General features: G+C 63.6%; 2 protein-coding genes across 9 annotated transcripts in view; both read left to right on the top strand.

The window, feature by feature from the left end:
- The window catches only part of RASD1 (ras related dexamethasone induced 1), a 129,369-nt gene that overhangs the window by 66,546 nt on the left and 36,298 nt on the right, over positions 1–26,525 (top strand). The gene's annotated exons all lie outside the window — the stretch shown is intronic.
- The window catches only part of PEMT (phosphatidylethanolamine N-methyltransferase), a 67,447-nt gene that overhangs the window by 12,327 nt on the left and 28,595 nt on the right, over positions 1–26,525 (top strand). For all 8 annotated transcript variants that reach the window (XM_066264460.1, XM_066264464.1, XM_066264465.1 and 5 more), the window contains exon 2: positions 4,403–4,510. In XM_066264460.1, coding sequence (XP_066120557.1) covers positions 4,418–4,510 — 93 coding nt within the window. In that variant the 5' untranslated portion in view covers positions 4,403–4,417. The remainder of the gene's footprint in view (positions 1–4,402; positions 4,511–26,525) is intronic.

The following is a 26,525-nucleotide window of genomic DNA, read 5'->3' on the forward strand; positions in this document are numbered from 1 at the left end:
AAAACTATCTTACACATTTGAGGGGGCAGTGTTTACCCCATGGGCGTCCGGTGGTGAAATAGGGGCCCCATTCCCAGTCCCCAGCGTGCCGTGTTCTTTTCCCAAGAGGTGTGATTCGTACCCAGGGAAAGCACAGTCCTTAATGCCCTGCGGGAGAAGTCTGACCCAGGCCCCATCACCCCAGAAAACTCCCTGTGCCCCTCCTGATCAGCACCAGCCTTGCTGGTCAGGCAGCTGTGCCCTCTGAGAACAACCTCCCTGAACCATCTGCCCAGCTCTCCCCTTCCTCCTCGTCCCCAGGACTGGGTACCCAGCTGGCTGTGAGCCTCCGGCCACCATCTGCACCCTCTCCCCAGCTGGGCAGGGCTCCGGGACGCTGTCTGTACCTCACACTGGGCCCTCTCTGCTCTGGCTGAGGTCAGGCGGGGTCTGCGGAGGACTGGTGTTTCCCGCCCCCGAGGATGTGCGCATCCCCTCAGCCAGCCCCCAGCTCCCCCCCAGCTCACAGCGAACAGTGACAAACCCCAGAGAACAACCCTGGGAGAGTGCAGGCTGTGTGACCACCAGGGCCGTCTGAGTGGCCGCCTCCGGACACTGCCACAAGCCGTGAGGGTGCCGAGGACCTGAGCTGTGGCTGGCAGGGTGGGGGGTGATTGCAGGAGCGACTGTTCTACTTCTCTGCTGAGTGAGAACTGGACCAGGGCCAGCCACCCACCCTGACTGTGGGGCATGCTCAGTGTCGCGAACAGGCGCTGCCCGTCTGCGCTGATGGACAGGAGGACAGGGAGGAGAGAGTCGGGGCTTAGGAGAATGGCGGTTCTGACAGAGCGCTCCTTAAGGGGACACTGGCTAACAATAAAACCCTAGTCAGCGTGCTGGGCCCATAAAACCCTTGTCGGTAAGACTGCCAAGTGAACTCCCATGGAAGTTTCCGTGTGAAATTTTAGCAAGTGGCAGGAAGAACATGTCATGCTCCGGGCGTGCTGGCCCTGAGCGCCTCTGTCTGACGCTTTCAGGGCCTTTGGTGGGAGCTGTCGGTGTCCAGGCAGCCGGCTGGGGAGGCTGCGGGGAGGAGCCGGCTGGCTTGTGGAGTGGATGAGTGGAGGTCACAGTGTGGGTGATGGAGCTCAGGGAGGGCCAGGGGGCCCCCCTCAACACCTGGCACCAGGTGCACACGGCGGGGGGGGGGGAGGGCGGGGACGACAAGCAGGTCACACCAGGTCTCACCACAGGGGACTGAGCTGTGTTCCCTCGGTCCCACCCCTGGGGTTTCCAAGGACCCGAGGAGGCCCCACCCTGCCTTGGTCTGGCCGCCCCACCTCCTGCCAGTGCCTGGGAACACTGCTGGGTATCTCAGCTTCAAAGACGCCATGAAAATGAGTATCTGTGAAGCCCAGCCTCCGGTGGGCTGGTACATCTGCAGCCGGGCCCTCTGTGTCTGGACTGATCGTCCAGTCGTTCTCAGCTGTTCACGTGCAAAGTCCTGTACGGCCCCTGGTTCTGCGGCAGGGAGGGCATCCGAGTCCAGGAGCACAGGGGAGAGAAGGGACTTCAGACGCCGCATCAGCCACAGTGAAAGGGCTAGAGTGCCCTGTTGGGTGTGGGCGATGGGGCAGGAAGGTGCATTTGTCACCTGTCTGAGCGCCGAGGTGCGGGAAGCCCTCTGTGAGGAGCCCGGCGGGGGTGGGGGCGGCTCGGAGCCCCTGGGGTCCACAGCCCCGCCCTGAGCCTGGCGTGTGCGGGCATGGCGGGGGGGGGGGGGGGGGGGGCGGGAGGGGAAGCGGCTCGGAGCCCCTGGGGTCCACAGCCCCGCCCTGAGGGCAGGCGGGTGGATGTGTTAGAGGCGTGTAGAACAGGAGAAGGATGGGATCACCAAGCAGATGGAACCTGTGAATGGGGTGGGGGCAGTGGCCAGGGGCCAGGCAGGCTTGGTTGGGGGTTGAGATGGGGGCCGGGTAGACGAGGCAGGGACAGCGGACCGAACCGAGGTCGCCCGTCGCCGGACACGTCTTCATGGGGTACCTGCTCTGAGGGCGGCGGAGCCTCAGCGGCTCTGGCAGAGGCCAGGGTACAGCCTGGGACCAGAGAGAAGGGAGATGGGAGGCTGGGCTTCGTTTGTGTACCTGACAGGTGGGTGTTGGCATGCCAGGTGCCCACAGGGTGCCCAGAGCCTGGGGCATGGCCATGCAGCCCAGTGTCACTCTTCTCACTGTTGCCTGAGCGGCTCTTCTTTTGTCATTCATGTATCGATGCCCCTGTGTGCTCCTGGAGCCCCTTTCCCTGGTCGTCTCACCCCCATGTGCACGTGATAATGCACCTTGCGTTCCTTGGTTGGTCCGTCGGTCTCAGGGGACCAGTGCGGACTGGACTGCTTGCTATCCACATAGCGCTACCCTTGGCCACGGAGAGTGAAAGCTCTGTCTGGAAGAATACAGGCTGATGGGGGAGGCGGCTCGGGCGAGAGAGGACTTGCCGGGCTACATCCTCTGCACTCAGCGGCTTTCCGGAATCTTCCCGCTGTCACACTCAGTGGCTGAGTTACGCCAGGAGAGGGTATTGGTGAGGCGAGAATGGTGTGGAGGCTGCTGCCTGCCCTTCCAGGACTCGGGCAGTGTGGGGCATCTCCTCTCCAGCCCCCCAGAAGGGGGGAGACAAATATTTCTTGAGAGAATGAACTGTATCCTCAAGCAGAAAAACAAAACAAAAAGCACCACAAAAATAGTTATTATGGGAAAGATTAGAGCTCTGAGCAACTTTTATTTTGAACTGCATGTGGTGAGTCCCCTAAAGCCTCTAATGCCCTTTTTTTTTTTTTGGATTTTTCTGAAGCTAGAAACTGGGAGACAGTCAGACAGACTCCCGCGTGCGCCCGACCGGGATCCACCCGGCACGCCCACCATGGGGGCGATGCTCTGCATCTCCGGGGCAATGCTCTGTCGCGACCAGAGCCACTCTAGCGCCTGGGGCAGAGGCCAAGGAGCCATCCCCTGCGCCTGGGCCATCTTTTTGCTCCAATGGAGCCTCGGCTGCCGGAGGGGAAGAGAGAGACAGAGAGGAAGGAGAAGGGGAGGGGTGGAGAAGCAGATAGGTGCCTCTCCTGTGTGTCCTGGCCGAGAATCGAACCCGGGACTTCCGCACGCCAGGCCGACGCTCTACCACTGAGCCAACCGGCCAGGGCCTCTAATGCCCTTTTTAAAAAGGGCAAATACCACTCAAAATGTTAGAGGTGTTTCATCTTTTTTTTTTTCCCCAAAGAAATTGATGTTGAAAGAGTTCAGTGGCTCTCTCCTCTTATCCCAGAGAGAAGAGATCTCAACCATGGGCAGTTCTGTCCCCGGAAGACATTTGGGCATGTCTGGAGACATTTCTGATTGTCACAACTGGCAAGAGTTACTGGCATGGAGTAGGTGGAGGCCTGGGGTGCTGCCGAACACTCCGCGGTGCCGGAGACGGCTCTGCCAGACTGGCCCAGTCCCCGAGTGTGCGCAGTGTGGAGGATGAAACACTACGCTACACAACACAACACATCGCGACTTGACTGTTGCTCGCCAGGCTTTATTTAAACACATAGAGAAAGAATACTTACTTAGGCTATGTGATTGGATGTTATTTTCTAAAAATGTATCAATATGCCCCTAGGAGTTCTGCTCAGTTGACCTGCTTATAGACTATCACATGTCGATACAATGTATCTAGTTTATTTTAAATTGTGTGGCTTGGCTACTTTAGGAATGAGGCCAGATTTTATTTATCCACTCTTCCATAGACGGATGCTTTTTCACTGCAAGTGTGCACAGATAGGAAGACCTTTGCACACACTCACTGGGCACATGCGTGTGACTTTCTCTAGGGCAGGTGCCTGGGTGGAATGGTGGCCACGTGGGAGCCCGTTTCTTTAGCTCACAGCCTTGTTAACACTCAGGACTGTCTGCCATTCCGGGTGCTGAGAAGAGGCACATTCGTGTTCCATTTCCCTGACTGCTGGCGAGGCTTTGACCTCTTCCCATGATGTCAGGCCCTGAGGTTGAACACCTCTGCGGGGTCCCAGTCGCAGCACTCGGGTGATGCAGCTATCGGCCCCCGGTCCCCGTGGGTCACTTCCTCTGAGGGCGTTGCACACCCACCCTCCGGGCTGCTGATTTCCTGTCTAGTATCCAGGTTGCTCTCTGGCGGCTCGCTGGCCCCTGACAGGGCACAACACAGTTGGCTGGGATTTGGCTCCTCACCTCCAGTTTTTTATGAGATTGCACTCTAGTAGCCTTCGCTGGACTTGGATGTGTCCGAGCCTCCCAGGGTGTTCCCAGAGGGTAACTTATGAGCTCTGGGGGCTTGTCACTGTGGGCTGGACGGGGCTGGCAGGGGCCCAGTGGGTCTCCTGCTGACGCCGGCTCCATCCCTGCAGGCGGACCTCTGCGTGATGACCCGGCTGCTGGGCTACGTGGACCCCTCTGACCCCAGCTTTGTGGCTGCCGTCCTCACCATCATCTTCAACCCGCTCTTCTGGAATGTGGTAAGTGCCCTCGCCCTGACCCTGTCCAGGGCAGGCTGCCCAGACAGGGAGATGGCCGCTCTTTTTCCCTGGACGGCGTTGAATCATTCTTTCTGCTTCTCCACTGAGGTTGGCACCCCATCAGGGGATGCTGAGCAGGGGAGCCCCTCGCCTTGGGCATCCCACCATGTCTTGGCATGGGCAGAGGCCCCCGGGCTGTGGCTGGGATGGGCTGGGGAGCGGGGCTGACTGGATGGGGCTGCCCACCCGTGCCCGGTGTGGGTTTTCTCTTCCCTCTGCCGTGACACAGAGTGAAGCTGCCTCCCACACGTGTTCCATAAACCGATTACTTTTCCTAAGCGAGGCGTTCTGCAGACGGTTCGCACACACTGGCCTGAGGTGTGTGCTTGCTGGGTAGCGAGAACAGGTCCATGAGATGTGAAAACGCGCCCCCTGCTCCTCTGCTGGGGTGGAGGACACGGGGGTGAGGGGGCTGGTGGGGAGTGACCGGGGCGCTTGCCCCGAGACGCCCTCGCCCCCACCACGGTGCAGGGCAGCATTTGGAGGTTCTGGTTCGGCTCTCCCCTGCTGTCCTCTCTGGAGGGGCGCAGGGGACAGCAGCGGTGCTCTGGGAGCTGCTGGCGGTCCCCGGGGCCGCCTGCTTGGGCTTGCTGATGCAGAGCCCCGGACACCCTGTGATCACCCTCGAGTGCGGCCGGAAGAATAAAGCCAGGCTCAGCGTGAGCAACACCCTGTTCCAGACTGTGTTCATTTCAGGTGACCCCTTGACCCCAGGGGCAGAACAGGACGTGTTTTCCATCTGGTTTACGAATTAGGTCTTTTATCCATCTGGGGAGGTCGGGGGTGGGGGGACAAGGCTGCTCATCTCAGAGAGGTTGCATTCTAAACGCGCCATCGTCCGTCCCTCCTATCCTGAGCACGCTGGACCGGCCCTGAGGTGGTTGGGCCAGCTCCCAGCGGGGAGGGGAATTGAGGGGGCCCGGGAGCTAGAGGTCCAGAGCTGGCTCCGTGGGGCCTCCTGGGACCCCGCTGCCCTCCCGGAAGGCCCACTCCACACGCCTGCAGCACCCCCGCCCCTGGGGCTGGACTCTGCCCTCCCCAGCTCTCTCTGCCCTGGCACCTGCCCCTCCCACTTGACATTGTCAGCCTCTGCAGCACCGGACAAGACAGGGTCGGAGGCTGTGGGTGTGGCCCCCAAAAGATGTCCCCGTCCTAACGCTTGGGCCCTGTGAAGGTTACTGTGTATGGAAGATGCGGGGAGGCTGTGGGGGCTCTCAGGGTGGGGAGGCTGCGGGGGCTCTCAGGGTGGGGAGACTGCGGGGGCGAGGCGGGGAGGCTGCGGGGGCTCTCAGGGCGGGGAGGCTGCGGGGGCTCTCAGGGCGGGGAGGCAGCGGGGGCGAGGCGGGGAGGCTGCGGGGGCTCTCAGGGCGGGGAGGCTGCGGGGGCTCTCAGGGCGGGGAGGCTGCGGGGGCTCTCAGGGCGGGGAGGCTGCGGGGGCTCTCAGGGCGGGGAGGCTGCGGGGGCTCTCAGGGCAGGGAGGCTGCGGGGGCTCTCAGGGCGGGGAGGCTGCGGGGGCTCTCAGGGCGGGGAGGCTGCGGGGGCTCTCAGGGCGGGAGGCTGCGGGGGCTCTCAGGGTGGGGAGACTGCGGGGGCGAGGCGGGGAGGCTGCGGGGGCTCTCAGGGCGGGGAGGCTGCGGGGGCTCTCAGGGCGGGGAGGCTGCGGGGGCTCTCAGGGCGGGGAGGCTGCGGGGGCTCTCAGGGTGGGGAGGCTGCGGGGGCGAGGCGGGGAGACTGCGGGGGCTCTCAGGGCGGGGAGACTGAGGGGGCTCTCAGGGCGGGGAGGCTGCAGGGGCGAGGCGGGGAGACTGCGGGGGCTCTCAGGGCGGGGAGACTGAGGGGGCTCTCAGGGCGGGGAGGCTGCGGGGGCTCTCAGGGCGGGGAGACTGCGGGGGCTCTCAGGGCGGGGAGACTGCGGGGGCTCTCAGGGCGGGGAGACTGCGGGGGCTCTCAGGGCGGGGAGGCTGCGGGGGCGAGGCGGGGAGGCTGCAGGGGCTCTCAGGGTGGGGAGGCTGCGGGGGCTCTCAGGGCGGGGAGGCTGCGGGGGCTCTCAGGGCGGGGAGGCTGAGGGGGCGAGGCGGGGAGGCTGCGGGGGGCTCTCAGGGTGGGGAGACTGAGGGGGCTCTCAGGGCGGGGAGGCTGCGGGGGCTCTCAGGGCGGGGAGGCTGCGGGGGCTCTCAGGGCGGGGAGGCTGAGGGGGCGAGGCGGGGAGGCTGCGGGGGCGAGGCGGGGAGGCTGCGGGGGGCTCTCTGGGTGGGGAGACTGAGGGGGCTCTCAGGGCAGGGAGGCTGCAGGGGCGAGGCAGGGAGGCTGCGGGGGCTCTAAGGGCGGGGAGGCTGCAGGGGCGAGGCGGGGAGGCTGCGGGGGCTCTCAGGGTGGGGAGGCTGCGGGGGCTCTCAGGGCGGGGAGGCTGCGGGGGCTCTCAGGGCGGGGAGGCTGCGGGGGCGAGGCGGGGAGGCTGCGGGGGGCTCTCAGGGTGGGGAGACTGAGGGGGCTCTCAGGGCGGGGAGGCTGCAGGGGCGAGGCAGGGAGGCTGCGGGGGCTCTAAGGGCGGGGAGGCTGCAGGGGCGAGGCGGGGAGGCTGCGGGGGCTCTCAGGGCGGGGAGGCTGCGGGGGCTCTCAGGGCGGGGAGGCTGCGGGGGCGAGGCGGGGAGGCTGCGGGGGCTCTCAGGGCGGGGAGGCTGCGGGGGCTCTCAGGGCGGGGAGGCTGCGGGGGCTCTCAGGGCGGGGAGGCTGCGGGGGCTCTCAGGGCGGGGAGGCTGCGGGGGCTCTCAGGGCGGGGAGGCTGCAGGGGCGAGGCGGGGAGGCTGCGGGGGCTCTCAGGGTGGGGAGGCTGCGGGGGCTCTCAGGGCGGGGAGGCTGCGGGGGCTCTCAGGGCGGGGAGGCTGCGGGGGCGAGGCGGGGAGGCTGCGGGGGGCTCTCAGGGTGGGGAGACTGAGGGGGCTCTCAGGGCGGGGAGGCTGCAGGGGCGAGGCGGGGAGGCTGCGGGGGCTCTCAGGGTGGGGAGGCTGCGGGGGCTCTCAGGGCGGGGAGGCTGCGGGGGCTCTCAGGGCGGGGAGGCTGCGGGGGCTCTCAGGGCGGGGAGGCTGCAGGGGCGAGGCGGGGAGGCTGCGGGGGCTCTCAGGGCGGGGAGGCTGCGGGGGCTCTCAGGGCGGGGAGGCTGCGGGGGCTCTCAGGGCGGGGAGGCTGCGGGGGCTCTCAGGGCGGGGAGGCTGCGGGGGCTCTCAGGGCGGGGAGGCTGCCGGGGCTCTCAGGGCGGGGAGGCTGCGGGGGCTCTCAGGGCGGGGAGGCTGCGGGGGCTCTCAGGGCGGGGAGGCTGCGGGGGCGAGGTGGGGAGGCTGCGGGGGCTCTCAGGGCGGGGAGGCTGCGGGGGCTCTCAGGGCGGGGAGGCTGCGGGGGCTCTCAGGGCGGGGAGGCTGCCGGGGCTCTCAGGGCGGGGAGGCTGCGGGGGCTCTCAGGGCGGGGAGGCTGCGGGGGCTCTCAGGGTGGGGAGGCTGCGGGGGCGAGGCGGGGAGGCTGCGGGGGCTCTCAGGGCAGGGAGGCTGCGGGGGCGAGGTGGGGAGGCTGCGGGGGCTTTCAGGGTGGGTGTGACGACAGTCATGTCCTCACGGGAGGGGGGAGGGGTCGCGGAGACACTGCCTTGGAGACCAGTGATACCACCATGGCCCGAGGAAGGTGCAGCCGTCAGAGGCTGGGAGAGGCAGGAACGGGCTCCCCCAGGCCTGTGAGAGGAGGGAGGCCCTCCACACCGTGGCTTTGGCTCCGTGATACTGATTTTGGCCTCCTGGCCTCGAGGACGGTGAGGGGGATGTAGCCCGTTGTTCTAAACCACACAGCTTGCGGTCATCTGTTGAAGCAGCCAGAGGGCACTACTGCGGGCAGTGAAAGGCCGTTGGCCCTGCTGGCCGACGGCGTGGTCAGCGGGGAGTGTGTGGTGGTCTTTCCCCGCAAGCCCGCCTCCCCCAGCCTCACGCTGGTTCTCCGGCGCTGGGGGCTCGCTCCGCAGGTGCCCAGTGGGTCCTGGAGACACTTCATCACAAGCTCCTCCCATTGTTCCCGCTGGCCCTCCCTGCAGAGGGTTTTTTGTGAGTTCTTTAAAGGCCACACCGTGACCGACAGCAACACTCACAACAGCTGTGTGGTGAAGGTGCGCAAGATTTGTAAGTCAGGTAGCTCATGCCTGCGCATTTATCAAAAGGCTGTTCTAAGGTTTTTTTTTTGTTTGTTTTTGTGACAGAGACAGAGAGAGGGACAGATGGGGACAGACAGACAGGAAGAGAGAGAGATGAGAAGCATCAATTCTTCGTTGCGGCACCTTAGTTCATTGATTGCTTTCTCATCTGTGCCTTGACTGGGGACTCCAGCAACACTGAGTGACTCCTTGCTCAAGCCAGCAACCTTGGGCTCAAGCTGGTGGGCTTTTGCTCAAACCAGATGAGCCCACGCTCAAGCTGATGACCTCAGGGTCTCGAACCTGGGTCTCCATGTCCCAGTCTGACACTCGATCCACTGCACCACCGCCTGGTCAGGCTCTTCTAAGTTTCTGGAAAAAATTAACCACCGGTGTAGTTTGTGGTTCATTACTGGAAGAGAGGGACAGAAGGAGAGAGGGAGAGAGGGAGGGAGGGAGAGAGGGAGAGAGGGAGAGAGGGAGGGAGGGAGAGAGAGACAGAGGGAGAGAGGGAGAGAGGGAGGGAGGGAGCTCTTCAAAGCCGCCTCGTAAAGAGGGGAGTTATGGAAACAGGTTGCGGTTGCGGTGTGGTGAGCCGCTGCCCAGGACAGCAGTGGACGGGCACTGGAGGCAGGACACGCTGGCCGGGTCAGGCCGGGCCCCCGCTCTGTGGCGCTGTGGGCACGAGGATCTTGCCGCACCGAGCCGAGCTGTGAGAGGTCGCACCTGTGAGGCCGTTGGTCCACGTTGGGTCAGGCCTCGCCACGGCCGGTCTGGAGCCTGGCCGGACTCGCTGGGCTCGTGCTGAGTGGGTCTCAGGTCGCAGCAAGGGCTGCTGTCCCCCCAGTTTGGAACCTGGGGCTGGCAGGACGTCACCGCTGTCACTCAGGCATTGTCCTGAAACCCTGGGGGGGACAGCACATGAGTGAGCACAAGCGGGGGGGGGGGGCAGGGAGGGCTGCACGTGGGGCGGGGGGATAGGGAGGGCTGCACGGGGGGCGGGGGGACAGGGAGGGCTGCCGGGAGGGGGGACAGGGAGGGCTGCCGGGGGGGGACAGGGAGGGCTGCACGGGGGGCGGGGGGACAGGGAGGGCTGCACGGGGGGGGGGACAGGGAGGGCTGCACGGGGGGCGGGGGGACAGGGAGGGCTGCCGGGAGGGGGGACAGGGAGGGCTGCACGGGGGGGGGACGGGGAGGGCTGCACGGGGGGGGGACGGGGAGGGCTGCACGGGGGGGGGGACGGGGAGGGCTGCACGGGGGGGGGACAGGGAGGGCTGCAGGGTGGGGGGACAGGGAGGGCTGCACGGGGGGGGGACAGGGAGGGCTGCCAGGGGGGGGACAGGGAGGGCTGCATGGGGGGGGACAGGGAGGGCTGCAGGGTGGGGGGACAGGGAGGGCTGCACGGGGGGGGACAGGGAGGGCTGCACGGGGGGGACAGGGAGGGCTGCACGTGGGGCGGGGGGACAGGGAGGGCTGCACGGGGGGGGGGACAGGGAGGGCTGCACGGGGGGCGGGGGGACAGGGAGGGCTGCCGGGAGGGGGGACAGGGAGGGCTGCCGGGGGGGGACAGGGAGGGCTGCATGGGGGGGGACAGGGAGGGCTGCCGGGGGGGGACAGGGAGGGCTGCACGGGGGGCGGGGGGACAGGGAGGGCTGCACGGGGGGGCCTTCCAGCAGGACTCGCCCCTCTGAGGGCGGGAGCCCCTGGGCATCGGGGATGAGGAAACAGCAGTGCGAAGTCCCGGACTGAAGTTCAGGGTGATTTCAAGGGAAGGGCGCTGGTCGAATCCAACAGAAGGGTAACTCACGGAGGGCAGGTCGGAGGGGCGTTGGGGACTCGGCGGGGACCTTGGACTCAGCGCTGGCAGCCAGGGAGGAGTAACCTGCCCTGACTCGGTTTTCGAGGTTGACCGTGGGCTTCTGTGAGAGCCGATGAGTGGTCAGGGTGGGGCGGGGGGGCTGTCGACAGCGACCGAGACCCCAGCTGCGGACCAGAGCGACCCGGCAGAGGCGGGAGGGCGGTAGAGTCTGGGCGCGCTCTGAGGAAGAGGCACCGCGCTCGGCGTGGTTCCGTGGGCACGTGCGAGAGAGGAGGCTCGGCCAGCTGGCTCCACGGTGGGGGCCCGGGTGACTGACTGGTGAGAAAGACACGCGTGTTCTACGTGTTGAGTGCAGTCAGACCCCAGAAGGACTGGCTTTGGAGAGCTTCCGGGGTGGTGAACGTGTGGAGAAAGAGAGTGCCAGCCGCAGAAAGCATGGAAGGTCTGCACCCTCTCCCTCTCCCTCCTCCTGACCTCCTGACCTCCTGACCTCCTGACCTGTGCACCTCTTCTGTCCTGTCCCCGCTGGACCATGGCCCCTAGGCTGGTGGTCTGGGCTCACCAGGCGGCTGCCGGCTTTGGAGGAAGCCAGGGCGGCCGGACAGCAGGTGGCGCTGTGGGCAAGGCGAGGTGCTCCCCGCTCCACGCCCAGGCCAGAGGAGGTGACAGGAGGGAGGGCGGATAGTGCTCCTCCTCCCGTCCTGCCCCGCCCCGCCTGGCACCGTGAGGGTGCACAGGCCGGGCTGCCTCAGTTTCTGCTTTTCTCTCTCTTTTTTTTAAGTGAGAGGACGGAAGCTAGAGACAGACTCCCACATGCACTCCGACCGGGATCCAGCTGGCATGCCCCTCTCTGGGGCTGATGCTGGAATCATCTGAACTATCCTCAGTGTCTGGGGCCAGTGACGCCCCAGCCAGTCGAGCCACCGGCCAGCCGAGAGGGAGGAGAGAAAGAAGGGGAGAGGGAGGGAGAGAGAAGCAGATGGCCGCTTCTCCTGTGTGCCCTGACCCGGAATCGAACCTGGGACATCCACACCTGGGCCAGGGCTTTATCTAGTGAACCAACCAGCCAGGGCCAGTTTCTGCTTTCTAATTCCCGGTCAGCCATCCATTGGCTCCTTTTAGGGTGTCCCCAGGGGATCCCCACAGGTGCTGGGAAACTGAGCCCGCGGACGCTTCGAGCTGAAGCGCGGAACCGGCCGGTACCCAGAGGGAGGCCCAGGTCCGTCCCATGTTCACGGCCGGTACCCAGAGGGAGGCCCAGGTCCGTCCCATGTTCACGGCCGGTACCCAGAGGGAGACCCAGGCCCGTCCCATGTTCACGGCTGGTACCCAGAGGGAGGCCCAGGTCCGTCCCATGTTCACGGCCGGTACCCAGGGGAGGCCCAGGCCCGTCCCATGTTCACGTTGCCCTCTGAGCCTGGGCTTCTCCGTCCGTGCGTGAGGGTGTCCGCTGAGGTCCCATCGAGCTCTGAAACGCTGGGACCCGCTCACTTCACAAAGTCCCCCTCGGGTGGCCCTGTGCTGGGCTCGGGAAGAACACATCACCAGCACTCGAACTGGCACCGGGTCAGCAAGGTGAGGTCAGATATCAGAAGTGCAATCTGAACATTGGGATTTGATGAATAATAAAGCTCTCGATTAGAAAACACCCAGGACACAGGCAGGAGGGAGGGACGTGAGGCTCCTTGGCTTGAGGGTGGCACAGGGTCTGCTGAGGCAACGGCTGGGCCTTCCAGGGGAGCAGCAGGGGTGGGAGGGGGGCGGCATCTGAGACCCAAGAAGGGGGATGTTTGGAGAGAAGGTAGACAGCAGGCCCGGGTCCCCCCCCCCCCAGAGGGAGGGTCCCAAACGCTGGCCTGCAACCCTGGTGGTCTGCTGGAGTCTGACAGTGAGTGTGAGTGTGTGAGTGAGTGTGTGTGAGTGTGTGTGTGAGTGTGTGTGAGTGTGTAAGCGTGTGAGTGTGTAAGCATGTGTGTGTGAGTGTGTGTGAGTGTGTGAGTATGTGTGTGTGTGAGTATGTAAGTGTGTGTGAGTGTGTGTGTGAGTGTGAGTGTGTAAGTGTGTGTGTGTGTCAGACAACACGGGAGCTGGGACGCGGGTGTGAACCAGGCTGTCTGAGACCCTTGCTCCCTCTGGCTCAGAAGTCCGGCTCCCCGGGCCTGGCCACCCGCCCGCTGGGCTCGGAGCCCGTGTTTCCGGGTCAGAAAGCATCTGCCTCTGCCAGGGTGAGACTTGTGTTTGCGGGAAGGTTGAGCTGGGCTCCCTGTTCTAGCCCGGAAGCGTTTTTTTTCTCTGAGTAGAGTTGGTTGACAGAGACCTTGGCTCTGAGAGCACAGGACCCTTCTAGCCCGTCAGCTGCTTGACCTCCTCTGGCTGACGTCACCCAGGACACTGTAGTACCCTGGGTCTCCCCTGCCCGGCCCCAGCAGTGCTCAAAGCTGGCTGGGTTCCTGCAGAGCTAATGGTGTACCTGGCCGTGGCTCCATGGCTGGGAACAGCCTGCTCCTTGTCACCAGGGTCCCACGCTCACTCCCCTGGCCTTGATGTTGGCTCGAGTGCAAGGTGTTCTTTGGCATCTGTATGTCTGTTTCTTTTTTCCTGAGCCAGGGTGTAGGTGAGCGTTTTAGCCGGAAGCATCCTTGCCTGCCCGGCAGCCCTGTCCACCTCTGAGTGGACAGCCACGCCGGACAGTGGCAGTGTTTTGCAGGCTGCTGGCCCTGGCCAGACAGGGGGAGCCTCGGCCACTGGCCAGGGCTCACTTTGGAATCTCAGTGCCTGAGCGATGTGGTGATCAGGTGTCCGTGGAGACTCGAAGTGGGTCAGCTCACGGCCTCCGCCAGCATCGCCTGGCTGACACAGTTACGGACAAAGGGGGCGGAAGTGAAGGCTCTCTCCTCATCCAGGCTGGGGCCCAGGCGACCCCGACGGACCTGGGTTTCTCCCATCCACTCACCTGCCCCCCCCTCGGTTTTCAATACCCCCCGAGGTGGGATTCAGGTGCTCTGGGAAGTCCCTGCGTACGGGGCGGAGTCTGCGCACAGCTTCCAGCGGCGATGCATTTTGTTTTTTGGGGTTTTTTGGTTCTGGCGTCAACAGCCTGGTTAGGACCCCAGACACCGTGACTGTGTGTGGGCCCAGGTGACCGGAGCACCATGGGACGGGCTGCTGGGTGCCCGGTGTACTGTCGGTGGTCTCGGGGGACCCTTCCTGAGCTGAGGGCTGTGCCGCAGGTTCGGATCACCCCACCTTTTCTTGGGCATTCCCAGCAGACCAGGCCCTCGTCCTGAGACGTGTCCGTGGAGCCTGTGGCCCTCGGGTTGGGTGAGGGGCTTGGGAGGCCATGCGTGAGCTGGACCCACACACCCACCTCCACAGGGCACATTGGTGACCTCCTGCGCGCCTCTGTTCTGCGGACGCTGGCTTCCCCTTGCGTGGTCTGCCTCCTCTTCCTGGAAGGACCTCCCTCTCTGCCCGGCTGCCTCTGCTCCCTGCGTGGGGCTTTGCTGGCCCTCCGGCCGGCCTCCCCTGAGCAGGCCCGGCTGGACGCCGCCTGGTGCCTGCTGCATGCTAAGCTGCGGCCCTGAGAGCCCTTCCTGGGGATTTATGTTTCACCTCCTCCCGTGGTCTGAGGGCTCCTGGACCCGAAGGGCAGGACAGGGACTGGCCCAGCGCTGGAAGGGATGGACGGAGTGGTGTCCCTCCTGCACCCAGGGTGAGCCCTGGGGAGCAGTGGGTCGTGCCTCCCCTTCTCCACCTGGGGGCAGCAGGTCCTCCGCTGGCCCCAGGCGTGCACCGCAGGCGTGAACAGCTGCCCCCGGGGGCTGTGTGCCCTGCCCCGCGGGCTGCGGTGGAGCCCGGGTGAGATTCTGTGGAAACTCCCAAGGCCTGGTTGGCTGTTTCTCGCTGTGCCGCCTACGTGCTCCTTGACCACGGAGGTCTGGCGTCCGGTGTGGAGGAGTCGCCTCTGCTCTGCTTTCCTCACGCCGTGGCCGGGAGACAGCTGGGGAGAAACCAGGGCAGAGGGGTTTGGAAGGGACGTGCCAGTGACACATCTGGCTTGAAGGCGAGGCCGTCGTGCGGAGAGCTGCTGGCCAGTGGGAGCCTCCTGGCCGCGTCCCCAGCTCTGGGCCGAGTGCTCTTGCGTCTCCCAGAGTCTCACACACGCAGAACAGTCTGCAGCTTTGCAGGGTGTCTCGGGGAGAGTGCCTGCCGCTGGCACCCCTTCTTCAAAGCCCGGCACCGGGAATTAGTGGGGGAAAGGCTGAGACTCTGGAGGAGATGGGTGGGCGCGCACACTGTTGGTCGGCGCTGTGGGATCATGGTGCCACTGGGCCCGCCGGAGCCGTGGGTGCGGCTGCCAGGCTGGGGAGCACCAGTGTTCCAGGGGTTCAGGAGGCAGCCCCCTTCTCGCCACCTCTGTCCCCAATTCCCAGGGTAATGCCGGTGGCCAAGGGCAGGCAGGTCCACGTCGGATTCGGGCAGACGGTAGAGGAACTGTGGAGCTGGAAAGCTGTGGGTTATTCCTGTTTAATACATAGATTCTCGCAATGGCAGACGGGCACACAGGCAGGGGGACCTGCTGCTCACGGCAGCAGGCAAATGAACAGCTAAACGGCCCCTCGCAGTGGCGGGCAAGCGACCCACGACCCATACTCCCCGCCAAGGGCAAGCTCCCCTAGCCTCCATCGGCTGCACACGTGGCTCTGCCATGCGCTCACACAGGAGTCGTGCAAACTGCAAGCGAGCAAGCCTGACACAGCTGTTTTCCCTGTAGGGTGCCCACCGTCGGCCTCTGCCTTGGTGCTCTGAGACAGGCCGGCTGGCCTTGTACAAAAGTGTCAGAGGCCCTAGCACCTCTCCGGGCTCCCTTCCCTTGTCCTCGGAGAACACAGGAGCAGGAAGTGCCCGAGAGGAGGGCTGGCCGTTAGAGTGGCCCAGGGCGGCTCCTGTGTTCTGTTCTGCGGCCCCTGTCCCCTGTCAGGAAGGTGGGAATCTTGAACATGGTCCCAGGCAGGGTGGGTGGGTGTTGTGGCATTGCTCTGTTCTTAGGCTATCTCCCCACCCCACACCAGCCCTCGAGGGCAGAGACTAGAGGGCTTTCTACCTGTAGAGAGGGACGGAGGAGCCCTGGGCAGGAGCAGTGACCTCCCCGGAGGTGTACTCAGTGCTGACTGTCCGGGGGGTGAGCCAATCTGGCAAGGGCCCTGCCGGGGGGCAACCCCAGGTTTTTCTGAAGCAGCGGCTGAGGACCAGAGAGGTTGCTTGACTTACCCAGGTCACACAGCTAAGTGTGCCTAGGTGGGCTTGGCAGCTGGGGCTCCCTCCCACCCACTCCTGTGTATCCCCTGCCCCTGCTGCCCGCTGGAGGGTTTGCCCGGTGCAGACACAGCCCTAAGTGGCAGCACCGCCTGGCACAGGCAGGGCAGAGTGCGGGGGCCGCCTGGCAGAGGGACTCTCGCAGCACCTGCTGGGGATCTGGTTTTGCCTCCCCTCCCCCTGGGTCCTGGGGCGCACGTGTGAACCCTGCACTGACTTCTCGTCGCCCGGCTTCCTGGCCGCTGGCCCTGCCTGTGTCAATATTATGACTGCACTTGACTTTCTCCGGGCAGGGCCTCACGTGGGGCGGCCACGAGCCCCAGCCTCTCCTGGGGGCAGAGAGGACACAGGTGTCCTCAGCTCTGTCCTCGGCCCGTTTGGCCCAGGAGCGTCGTGTCGGCAGGCTGCCCCGTCCCTCCCTGCCCCTCCCCGCCCCTCCCCGCCCCTCCCCGTCCACGTGGCTGGGCCAGGAGCAGGGGGCACGGGCCTTCGAGCCTGGGAGCCTGTCCAGTCCATGATGCCTCCTAGCCAGGGGCCCGAGGTGAGGTCGGTGCCTTTTCTGAGCCTCCGTTTTCTCCCCAGTGATGTAAACCCTGGAGCTGCCAGGACAGAACAGCTCCGCAGGGTTCTGCCTCCTCCCTCCTCTCGCCTCAGGGCACTCTCTGCCAGCTTCCCGCCGGGCAGTCCCTGTGGCCTCGCCGCCTTGGGGCTTCTGTGGCTTTAGTCCTCGTGGTAGGCTCAGGCAGGGCAACAGGGCCTTATCCCCCAGCTTGGGACCCAACTGCCAGGGTCCGAACGGGGACAGCGACTGACCACATGACCTCAGACAGGATGCTCAGCTTAGCTCCGTGCCTCAATGTCCTCATCTGTGAGATGGGTTCACTGTGGGGTCTGTCCCGGGGATGTGGTGAGGTTCATGCAATAATAGCCCACAGGCGGCACTCAGAGCAGTGCCCGGCACAGGGTCGGAGCGAGATGAGAGTAGCCGTTGTCTTTCGGGCTCTGCCTGGTCAGCGCCCAGGAGATGTCCAGTGATCAAGCTGCCCATCAGTCTTGCCAATCGTGTGACTGACCTTGTGGTCTGGGGGAAGGGGTGGAGAAGGTCGTAGAGAAAGGAGGGAGAGGCAGGAGAGGGCACAGGCGTGTTCTGGCCTTCACTGGTCACACTTGCACACTGGCCGCTGGGCCCTGACGTGTGCCGGGCTGGACCCAAGATTCATAGCCCAGGGGAATTGGCTAGTTAGTTACAGGGCAGTTCCAGAAAGGTCAGGGGCAGTGGTGGGAGGTGAACCTAGAAGAATGTTTGTGGGTCTTCTGAGGACCTTGTACCTGCTGCTGGAGGTGTCCGGGAGCCAGTGCCGGGCCACCAGTCCCTGTGAGAATTCAGGGACTTGGCCCTGTATGGGTGTGTGTGTGGAAGAGTGCCCACTGGTGCTCAGGCCAAGGTGTGCTAACCAGCTGGCACAGGGGCTGTGCATACTCTGTAAATGCTGAATGAATGGAGGAATAGATAGTACTCCCCCTTTTTTCCCTTCTAGTTTGTGACTTTTTTTAATCTGCTGAAATCATACTGATTGATGCTGATAAAAAATAAAAATAAAACACTGTCTGGAAAGGGTTCCATCTGCTTGGGCCCGACTGGCACCAGCCCCCCCCCCCCTCCCGCTGGCAGAGCCCCTGCCCGACAGAACACGGTCCTGCGCCGCGAGCCACACTCGGTCCTGTGAGCCACACTCGGTCCTGTGAGCCACACTCGGTCCTGCGCCGTGAGCCACACTCGGTCCTGTGAGCCACACTCGGTCCTGTGAGCCACACTCGGTCCTGCGCGGCGAGCCACACTCGGTCCTGTGAGCCACACTCGGTCCTGTGAGCCACACTCGGTCCTGCGCCGCGAGCCACACTCGGTCCTGTGAGCCACACTCGGTCCTGTGAGCCACACTCGGTCCTGTGAGCCACACTAGGTCCTGCGCGGCGAGCCACACTTGGTCCTGTGAGCCACACTCGGTCCTGTGAGCCACACTCGGTCCTGTGAGCCACACTAGGTCCTGTGAGCCACACTAGGTCCTGCGCGGCGAGCCACACTCGGTCCTGTGAGCCACACTCGGTCCTGCGCCGCGAGCCACACTCGGTCCTGTGAGCCACACTCGGTCCTGTGAGCCACACTAGGTCCTGCGCGGCGAGCCACACTCGGTCCTGTGAGCCACACTCGGTCCTGCGCCGTGAGCCACACTCGGTCCTGTGAGCCACACTCGTTCCTGTGAGCCACACTCGGTCCTGCGCCGCGAGCCACACTCGGTCCAGTGAGCCACACTCGGTCCTGTGAGCCACACTCGGTCCTGCGCAGCGAGCCACACTCGGTCCTGTGAGCCACACTCGGTCCTGTGAGCCACACTCGGTCCTGTGAGCCACACTCGGTCCTGCGCCGTGAGCCACACTCGGTCCTGTGAGCCACACTCGGTCCTGCACCGTGAGCCACACTCGGTCCTGTGAGCCACACTCGGTCCTGTGAGCCACACTCGGTCCTGCGCCGCGAGCCACACTCGGTCCTGTGAGCCACACTCGGTCCTGCGAGCCACACTCGGTCCTGCGAGCCACATTCGGTCCTGTGAGCCACACTCGGTCCTGCGCTGTGAGCCACACTTGGTCCTGTGAGCCACACTCGGTCCTGCGCTGTGAGCCACACTCGGTCCTGTGAGCCACGCTCGGTCCTGTGAGCCACGCTCGGTCCTGTGAGCCACACTCGGTCCTGTGAGCCACACTCGGTCCTGTGAGCCACACTCGGTCACCCTGTTTCTACTTCTGAAGCCTGTGGCACTGAAGCTGTTCTCACACGAATGGGGAGGTTTCCATCTTTTGGCTTCTTCCTTGACTGTCAAACATGTCCCCATTTACTGGAGGACAGAGGCCCCGACCTCACACCGCGGTTGGGGGCAGAGGCGAGGGGTCCAGGCCTCCTGAGGCTGCCCCCCCCTCCCCCGTTGAAAGCCAGATGCCTCTGCACAAGCTGCGTCTGCCAGGGAAGCCGACGTGGGGAGGAGTCGAAAGCGTCGGGGCTGCTCCTGGCTGGCAGGACCCTGCCACAAGGCCTCCTGGCCGGGTCTCAGCCGCCTCTCGGGCCGTCAGCCCAGTGTCCCATCCCACAGAAGTCTCTGTCCAGTCTGGAGCGGCCCCGACCTCTGGCAGGGGTGCGGTGGGGTCTCTCCAGGCAGGCAGAGGAAGCAAAGGCAACCGTAGGAGAGGCTTCTGGGTTTGCTGGACTTCTCAAGCGGAGGAGCAGAGCTGGAAGGGGTTACGAGCCTCACTGGGTTGAGTTGGTGCTAAGATGAGAGGGCAGGGCAGGGCCTTTCCGGGTCTGGAGCACCTGTGGTCTTTTACAGGATGCAGAATGAGGGGGTGCTCCAGAGAGTGAGGGAGGCAGAGCATGACTTGTTTCTCTGAGACCAAACCGAGGTGGCACTTGGAGAGGATGCTCCCAGTGTGGGGTGCACATCAGCCTAGGCTCACTCTCTCGGGCCCCCCAAAAGCTCCCCTGGGAAACCGGGACAACTACAGGTGAGGAGGCGGAAGGTCAGAGCATTCCCGCAGCCGATCCCTGGACAGCTCTGCCCCCCAACTTCCAGGTGGTGAGCAGAAGGGAATTCGAGGTATCCCTCTCTGGGGGGCTGTTGGCGCCCTGACCCCTTGTTTCTGTCCCGAGGCTGACCTGTGGCTGGCATGGAGAGTGGCTCCTGAGACCTTGAGCCCCAGAACCCAGTATGGGGACCTCACAGCCTCTCTAACCCTCAGCCCGCCAGGCGTCCTCACGCCTGCGTGGACAGCCACACGCCGGTTTCTGTGAAGAACGGGTCCAGACTGTGGTTCTGGAAGCGGTGAGGCAGAGGCTGGGCCTCCACAGCCTTCCGGGCGGGAGACCGTGAGCGGTCCCAGAGGCCTCAGAGGGACGGGCGGCCCTCTCGCCCGAGGGGAGGAGCAGTATGTTCAGAAGACACTGTCCCCTGGACGTGGATTTGACACCTTCCGCAGTCTGGGCTGAGACACCCCCCCCTCGGAGCTTGGAAAGTCAGGTGTGAGATCCAATGGCCTAATTTTTAAAAATATGTACTTATTTATTTATTTGTTTGTTTTTTATTTATGTTTTTGTAGATTTTGATACCAGGGATGGATTGCAGATTTTCCTTAAAAAATTTTTTTTCAATTACACTTTTACATTCAGTGTTATTTTGTATTAATTTTAGGCGTACAGTGTAGTGGTTAGACAGGCATATATACTGCTCACGAAAATGAGATATTTCAAAATGAATATGAAGCGATAAAAAAAGAAGCATTTGATTATTTTTTATTAATCAAGAACAGAAAAGCAAATGACAAGTCAAAGACAGTTGTCAATTATGCAAATGAGATGCAAAACCCACTTTTGTTTTCGTGGTGGAAACACACCAGACAGGAGGCTGAGAGGACGGGGTGTCTGCACGCTCCCCGGCCCCCTAGCTTTTGTGAGCAGTGGACTGTACAGAATGGTTCTCCCCCACATTTCCAGTCCCCACCTTGGCCTCATCTTAGACCTGGGGTCTTCATATCACAACAGCAGCAGGATAATTGGGAAGAGAGACAAGAACAGTGACAGCCCAGCCTCGAGCTCTTGTCAGTTGTGAGGGAGGTGCATTTCCACCGGAGGGGGCACCCGGGACACCCGGGCAGGGTCACTGTGGCGTGCTTCTGCCGGCCAGGGGCCCGCGGCCGCAGTGGGATGCTCAGTTTTCCCGAAGGTGAAGAGCTCCCTTCACTCATGGGTGTGACCTCCACCTCGAGAGACGGAGACTGGGCACAGGCAAGCATCCCTGGGCAGGTGTTTGTCCAGCGTCTTCTGGGGGAAGCCCTGGAGTTTCTTTTCTTCTTCTTCTTTTCTTTTTCCGAGCATGATAGGAAGTCCGACAGTACGGAGTGAGTTGGTCTCTGCAGAGCCTCCTCCTGTGAGCAGGCACGGCAGCCTCTGTCTGTCCCACATCTTCTTCATAAAAGCAGAGGATGCTGATCTTAGGACAAGAGTGGAAGCTGACATCTGGTAGCGTTTTCCTCGGTGCTGGACGCTGCTCTATCTAATTAACCCTGTCAGTCATTCTCAGTGGGTTTTGGAGAGTGTTGGCTCTCGCACCCGTCCGTCTGGCCCCTTCGTTCTTCCCGGTCACTGCGTGGTACTCTGTTGCACGGCTGCCCGGTCACTTACTCCCCGTTCTCCCACGAGTGGACGTTTAGTTTATTTCAGACTTCTACTCCCGTGGGCAGAACAAAGTAAACGCCCTTATACTGCTCGTGTGCACACGTGGGCAGATGCGTGCGGGGGTCTGCTTGGGGACCTGGGACTGCATCTGAGAACCAGGGTGGGCGGGGCTGTGATGGAAGTGGGCGGGCAGCTGAGCGTGTGTGAAGGCCCAAGACGCCATGTCCTAAATTGGACCACGCCAGCGTGGCTCGTGCGTGTGGCTGTTGATCCCTGAGCGCCACAGGGGACCCGAGACCCTGTCCCAGCCTTGCACCTACAGAGCCAGCGGTGGCCCCTGTGTGCTGCCCTGAGCCTGGTCAGTGACACAGGAGAGCTGTCCGAGCTCAGCCCCGGAGACCGTCCTGGAGCAGGCAGACCGTGCTGTTCCCTGTGTCCTTTCCTCGGGTGACAGAGAACCATAAGTGTCCCTGTCCTCAGTGGTCATGGGAGTGTTCCAGCGGGTGGGGATTAGCACAGAACATGATCTTTTGAGCCCAGCCTGTACCCGGTGGAGAGCGCCCTCGTGCCCAGCGCCGTCTCCTCGGCCATCCGGGCCGGCGGCAGGGACAGTCACACCGCTCTGTGAAGGGGATCGAGTGTCGGTCAGGACGCTGCCTTCTCATGTTCCTCCCGCTGCGGGTGGGCCAGCGTCCCTCCCTGAGCTCTGCCCGCTACGCTCTCCACAGCCTCTGGGAGGACGCGGGCATGGTGCCAGGGGACCTGGTGGGTGTCGCTCTCTCCACAGCCTCTGGGAGGGCGCGGGCATGGTGCCGGTGACAGGGGACCTGGTGGGTGTCGCTCTCCACAGCCTCTGGGAGAGCGCGGGCATGGTGCCAGGGGACCCGGTGGGTGCCAGGGACCCGAGTGGCTGCAGGAGGACATGCCCCCTCCCCTCTGCTGGCGGGAGTTCTCAGACCCAGCGGAAAAAAACACTGCTTCTGCCGCAGGGATGGACGAGTGGTCTCAGCTGTGGTTGTAACAAGCGGAGAGTGGGTCTAGGAGGCATCGACCTCGGTGGAGGTCACCCAAGGCACATGAGGACTCCCTGTGCTGTTTTTGCTGGAAATCTAAACGTTTGTTCCAAAAGAAACGTTTATTCTTTAAACGGCCAGGGGTGCCTGACACTGCAGACGGTCTGTCCCAGTGTCTGGTCAGGGAGTCTTTCTGGACATGCCGCTGAGTTTAGGCCTGAGTAGAGCCTGCAGCACCCGACAGGCCCCTCTCATCTTCCAGGCCTGTGGCCACCACAGAGCCCCCACGGACTTGGACAGATTTGACCACAGATCGTGGATCCTCTGAGTCCCTTGAGAGCTTGGACAAGATGATGTCCTATTCTGCTCAATGCCTGTCAAAGCCACCCTCCCCTCCTAATCATCATCACCCTCGCCCGTGGGGCTCCCCTCCCCATCATCACCCCCGCCCGTGGGGCTCCCCTCCTCCTCATCACCCCCGCCCGTGGGGCTCCCCTCCTCCTCCTCACCCCCTCCCGTGGGGCTCCCCTCCTCCTTACCCCCGCCCGTGGGGCTCCCCTCCTCCTCCTCATCATCCCCCACCCGTGGGGCTCCCCTCCTCCTCACCCCCTCCCGTGGGGCTCCCCTCCTCCTCACCCCTGCCCGTGGGGCTCCCCTCCTCCTCACCCCCTCCCGTGGGGCTCCCCTCCTCCTCCTCATCCCCGCCCGTGGGGCTCCCCTCCTCATCACCCCCGCCCGTGGGGCTCCCTCCTCCTCATCACCCCCTCCCATGGGGCTCCCCTCCTCCCTGCTCCTGACCTTCCCATCAGCCTGGTGCGTGCAGCCCATGGACTCCTGAGCCTGCACTCTGTGGCCGGCAGGCCCTGATCTACAGCTAAGGGTTCTTGTGAGGATGCGGGAGTCATTTCCCCGCTTGGGAGGTCAGTGCCAGTGAGCACTGGCCGACTCGCTGGGCCCATTTCCCACTGGGTTTCTCTGGGGAGGCCCGGGGGCTGGTGCTTCTGACCTGACAGCCCCGGAGTTTCCAATCTCCTCTCTCTCCTCTGTTCTGCCTCCATCCCCGAGACCCGACTTCCCTCATCACGGTGTTTGGAGTTGCTTCCCCCAGAGCTCGGTGGGGTTTAGGTTTTCCGTGGAAACACCTGACCTTGCTGCATACCAAGCCTGAGATGGAAGCAGCACCCTCGGGCCTGCTCAGCTCCCCTCTCTGTCTGAACCCCTGGCTCTGGAGGTGCTGGGGGCCCCGGCATCCGTGCTGCCCAGGACCTCGACCAGACGTGGGTACCGGGCCTTCAGGGAGAGCCTCGCCCATAACATGCACACCAGCCGGTCCCCGGGGACCACACGGCCAGCAGGCTGGTCTGGGCAGGAGCCTGGGGCCTTGCGGACCCTGATCTTCTGCTCGGAGGACCCTTCTTTCTGTGCTCGGTGTGGTGTCTCCTCATCCCTCGGGCCTCGCAGAAGCGACCCTGACCCTCCCCTTCCAAGTCAGTCCTTCTCCAGGCCCGGGTTCTTTGGTGATTGCATCCAGGCGTGTCTGCTCCACCCTGGAGGCCTCCTGAAGGCAGAGGCGTGTCTTCCTGCTCAGTCCAGTGCCTGGCACCTGGCCGATGCCCCTTAGCTGCCCAGAGGCAGACCTGCAGCCCCGGGAGCCAAGCATCTGGCTTGTTTGCGGCTGAGTTTGGGCTGTTGGAGAGTACCTCCGTTGGCTGCGGCAGGTGTGATGTAGCGTCGGGGGGCTCCTCCCTGCTGACTCCTCCCTGCTGGATTGTTTCCTGTTGAGTTAATTATCTCCACGTCTCCACAGATGCCACCTGCATTAACAGCAGAGCTGCCGATAGGGAACACGGGTGCCCCCGAGGCGGGCTGCCCTGGGAGCAGGAGGAGCGTGGCGTTGAGCATGGCCCTGGAGGAAGGTGCCAGTGCCCTGAGCCTCTTCGGCGGGTCGCCCGGCTCTGCTTGGCACTCAGCCTGGCCATCTCTTTTCTTACCTCTAAAAGGAGAGGAAGGAGAGCTAAGCCCCCTGGACAGAGGCCTGGGTCGGCGTGCGGCAAATGAAATAATCCCAGTTTAGCTTCGATGCAGCTGAGGGGATAATGAGGCGGCCTTCGCTGGCATGTGAACTTGGTAATTACCAGGAGCTAATGGGGACTCCGTGGACTGCCCCCAGATTGCAAGCCCTGTGGGCCACGAAGAGCCCACTGGGTTCCCTTGCCCACAGGCCAGGTCATCCCTCAACCCTCCCCCTGGAGTGGAAGCCACTGCTCTTCCATTGGCTTAGGGGCATCTTTGTGTTGCCTCTGTAAGTCCCGGAGGGCTGCATGGAGGAGGGTGCGTGTGTGGGTGTATGGGTGTGTGTGTGCAACAAGACCTCTCTCCCTGCTGCTGCTCACAGCCCTGTAGACACCGTCTTCTCGCCTTACTGTCTTTCTGTGCCCTTAGCAGACTTAGCAGATGTCAGAAATGCTCCCCGTTGTTTAAATCCTATCATGCCCATCACCCCCTGGCCTGGCCACGGGAGGCCAGCCCTAGCTTGAGGCCTGCTGCTGCAGATGTCCTAGCTGCTCCCTCAAGGGGACCCAGAATGTGCACCAGGTGGGCTCAGGACCGCCGGGCTGGCCCCAGGAGCCCCGGGAGAGTGTGGGTTGGCCACTCAGGGTGGCAGTGGTGTCCAGCCTGTCCCAGCCTGCACCTTGGCATATGGCTGTGCTCCCTGACTCTGTCATTTCCTTTCCTCCCCACGGCTTTGCCTGGGCCATCGCCAGTGCCGCGGTGATGCTGGGCACGCTCACTTACCCAGTGTGCTGAGGACAGCACCCCTGGGAGGGGCAGAGGACAGGGCACGTCAGAGCCTCCCCTGGGGGGCTCACCGGCTGCTGATGGAGGGAAGGTGGGAACAGAAGGTGCCTCCCTGCGGGCCAGGCACAGGCGAGGTGGCCCAGGGCTTACCCAGTGTGGGGGCCACACAGAGCAGCTCCAGACACAGCCCCCCCCCCCAGGAGACAGGCTGTAGAGGAAGAGACCAGCGGGGGAGGAGTGGGGTTTCCAGGCCGAGACGAACTCTTTCCTTTTTTTCCAATTGACATTTTCAAGCAGACAGAAAGGCGGAGAACAAACCTCCCACACGGCACAGAGATTCCAGAACATCTTGCCCTACCTGCTGAAGTCACAGATGCCACGACCCCTGTGCCTCTTCAGCCTTTCGTTGTGGCATTTCTGTAACGAGGGACATTTCCTACCTCGGTGCAACTCCGTTATTACCAGAGAGAACATGCTGAGCGAAAGTTTGGAAGCGGCAGGAGCAGGGTTTGTTCTGAAACGGAAAGAATGAGTGAGTCACCAGATGTGTGCAGACATGCGGAGGGAGGGGAGGGGACATGGATGGTCAATGTCCTCTGGTCGAGAGTGTGGTTCAAGAGGCGAGGCCCAGCCCTGGCCGGTTGGCTCAGCGGTAGAGCGTCGGCCTAGCGTGCGGAGGACCCGGGTTCGATTCCCGGCCAGGGCACACAGGAGAAGCGCCCATTTGCTTCTCCACCCCTCCGCCGCGCTTTCCTCTCTGTCTCTCTCTTCCCCTCCCGCAGCCGAGGCTCCATTGGAGCAAAGATGGCCCGGGCGCTGGGGATGGCTCCTTGGCCTCTGCCCCAGGCGCTAGAGTGGCTCTGGTCGCAATATGGCGACGCCCAGGATGGGCAGAGCATCGCCCCCTGGTGGGCAGAGCGTCGCCCCTGGTGGGCGTACTGGGTGGATCCCGGTCGGGCGCATGCGGGAGTCTGTCTGACTGTCTCTCCCTGTTTCCAGCTTCAGAAAAATGAAAAAAAAAAAAAAAAAAAAAAAAAAAAAAGAGGCGAGGCCTGGACCTAGGACACAGGACAGACGGGGGTACCACTCCGGCCCACGGAAGTGGCTCTGGGCCGGACCCGCTGGGGGTGCGCTCACAGGAGCTCACGGGGCAGGGTCCTCAGCGTGGCCTGCAGCACGGGGGTCCTGTCGACAGGCCAGAGGCAGAAGGGACACAGCTTCTGCAGGAGGCAGACCTGGTGTGACAAAGTCCAGGGCTGAGTGGCTGAGGACGGGAGGTGCAGGGCCCTCAGGGCACGCGCCCAGGCCAGCCTGGGTGTGAGGTGAGCCGGACGCCCGGACTAGGCGAGGCCTCATGGCGGTGGCCTGTTTGTGTTTGACCTTTCTAGGGTGACTCGTGGGCGAGTGAGGTCCCTCAGAACACGGCAGAACAAGCAGCATTGTTCCTGTGGGCTGAGCTGTGACCTTGCGGGGTGGGCACTTCCGAGCTTCCCACCAGCCCGCCTGACACACCAGGGAGAGGCCGGGCTCTGAAGGGGCGTGTCCTGGTCAGGTCTGGCTGGTCTTGTGGGCCAGAGAGCCCCACTGTGGCCACCCCACGGGAAGCTGAAGGGGCCCGGCGG

This window comes from Saccopteryx bilineata, chromosome 2 (genome assembly GCF_036850765.1).
Source record: "Saccopteryx bilineata isolate mSacBil1 chromosome 2, mSacBil1_pri_phased_curated, whole genome shotgun sequence".
Taxonomy (NCBI): Eukaryota; Metazoa; Chordata; class Mammalia; order Chiroptera; family Emballonuridae; genus Saccopteryx; species Saccopteryx bilineata.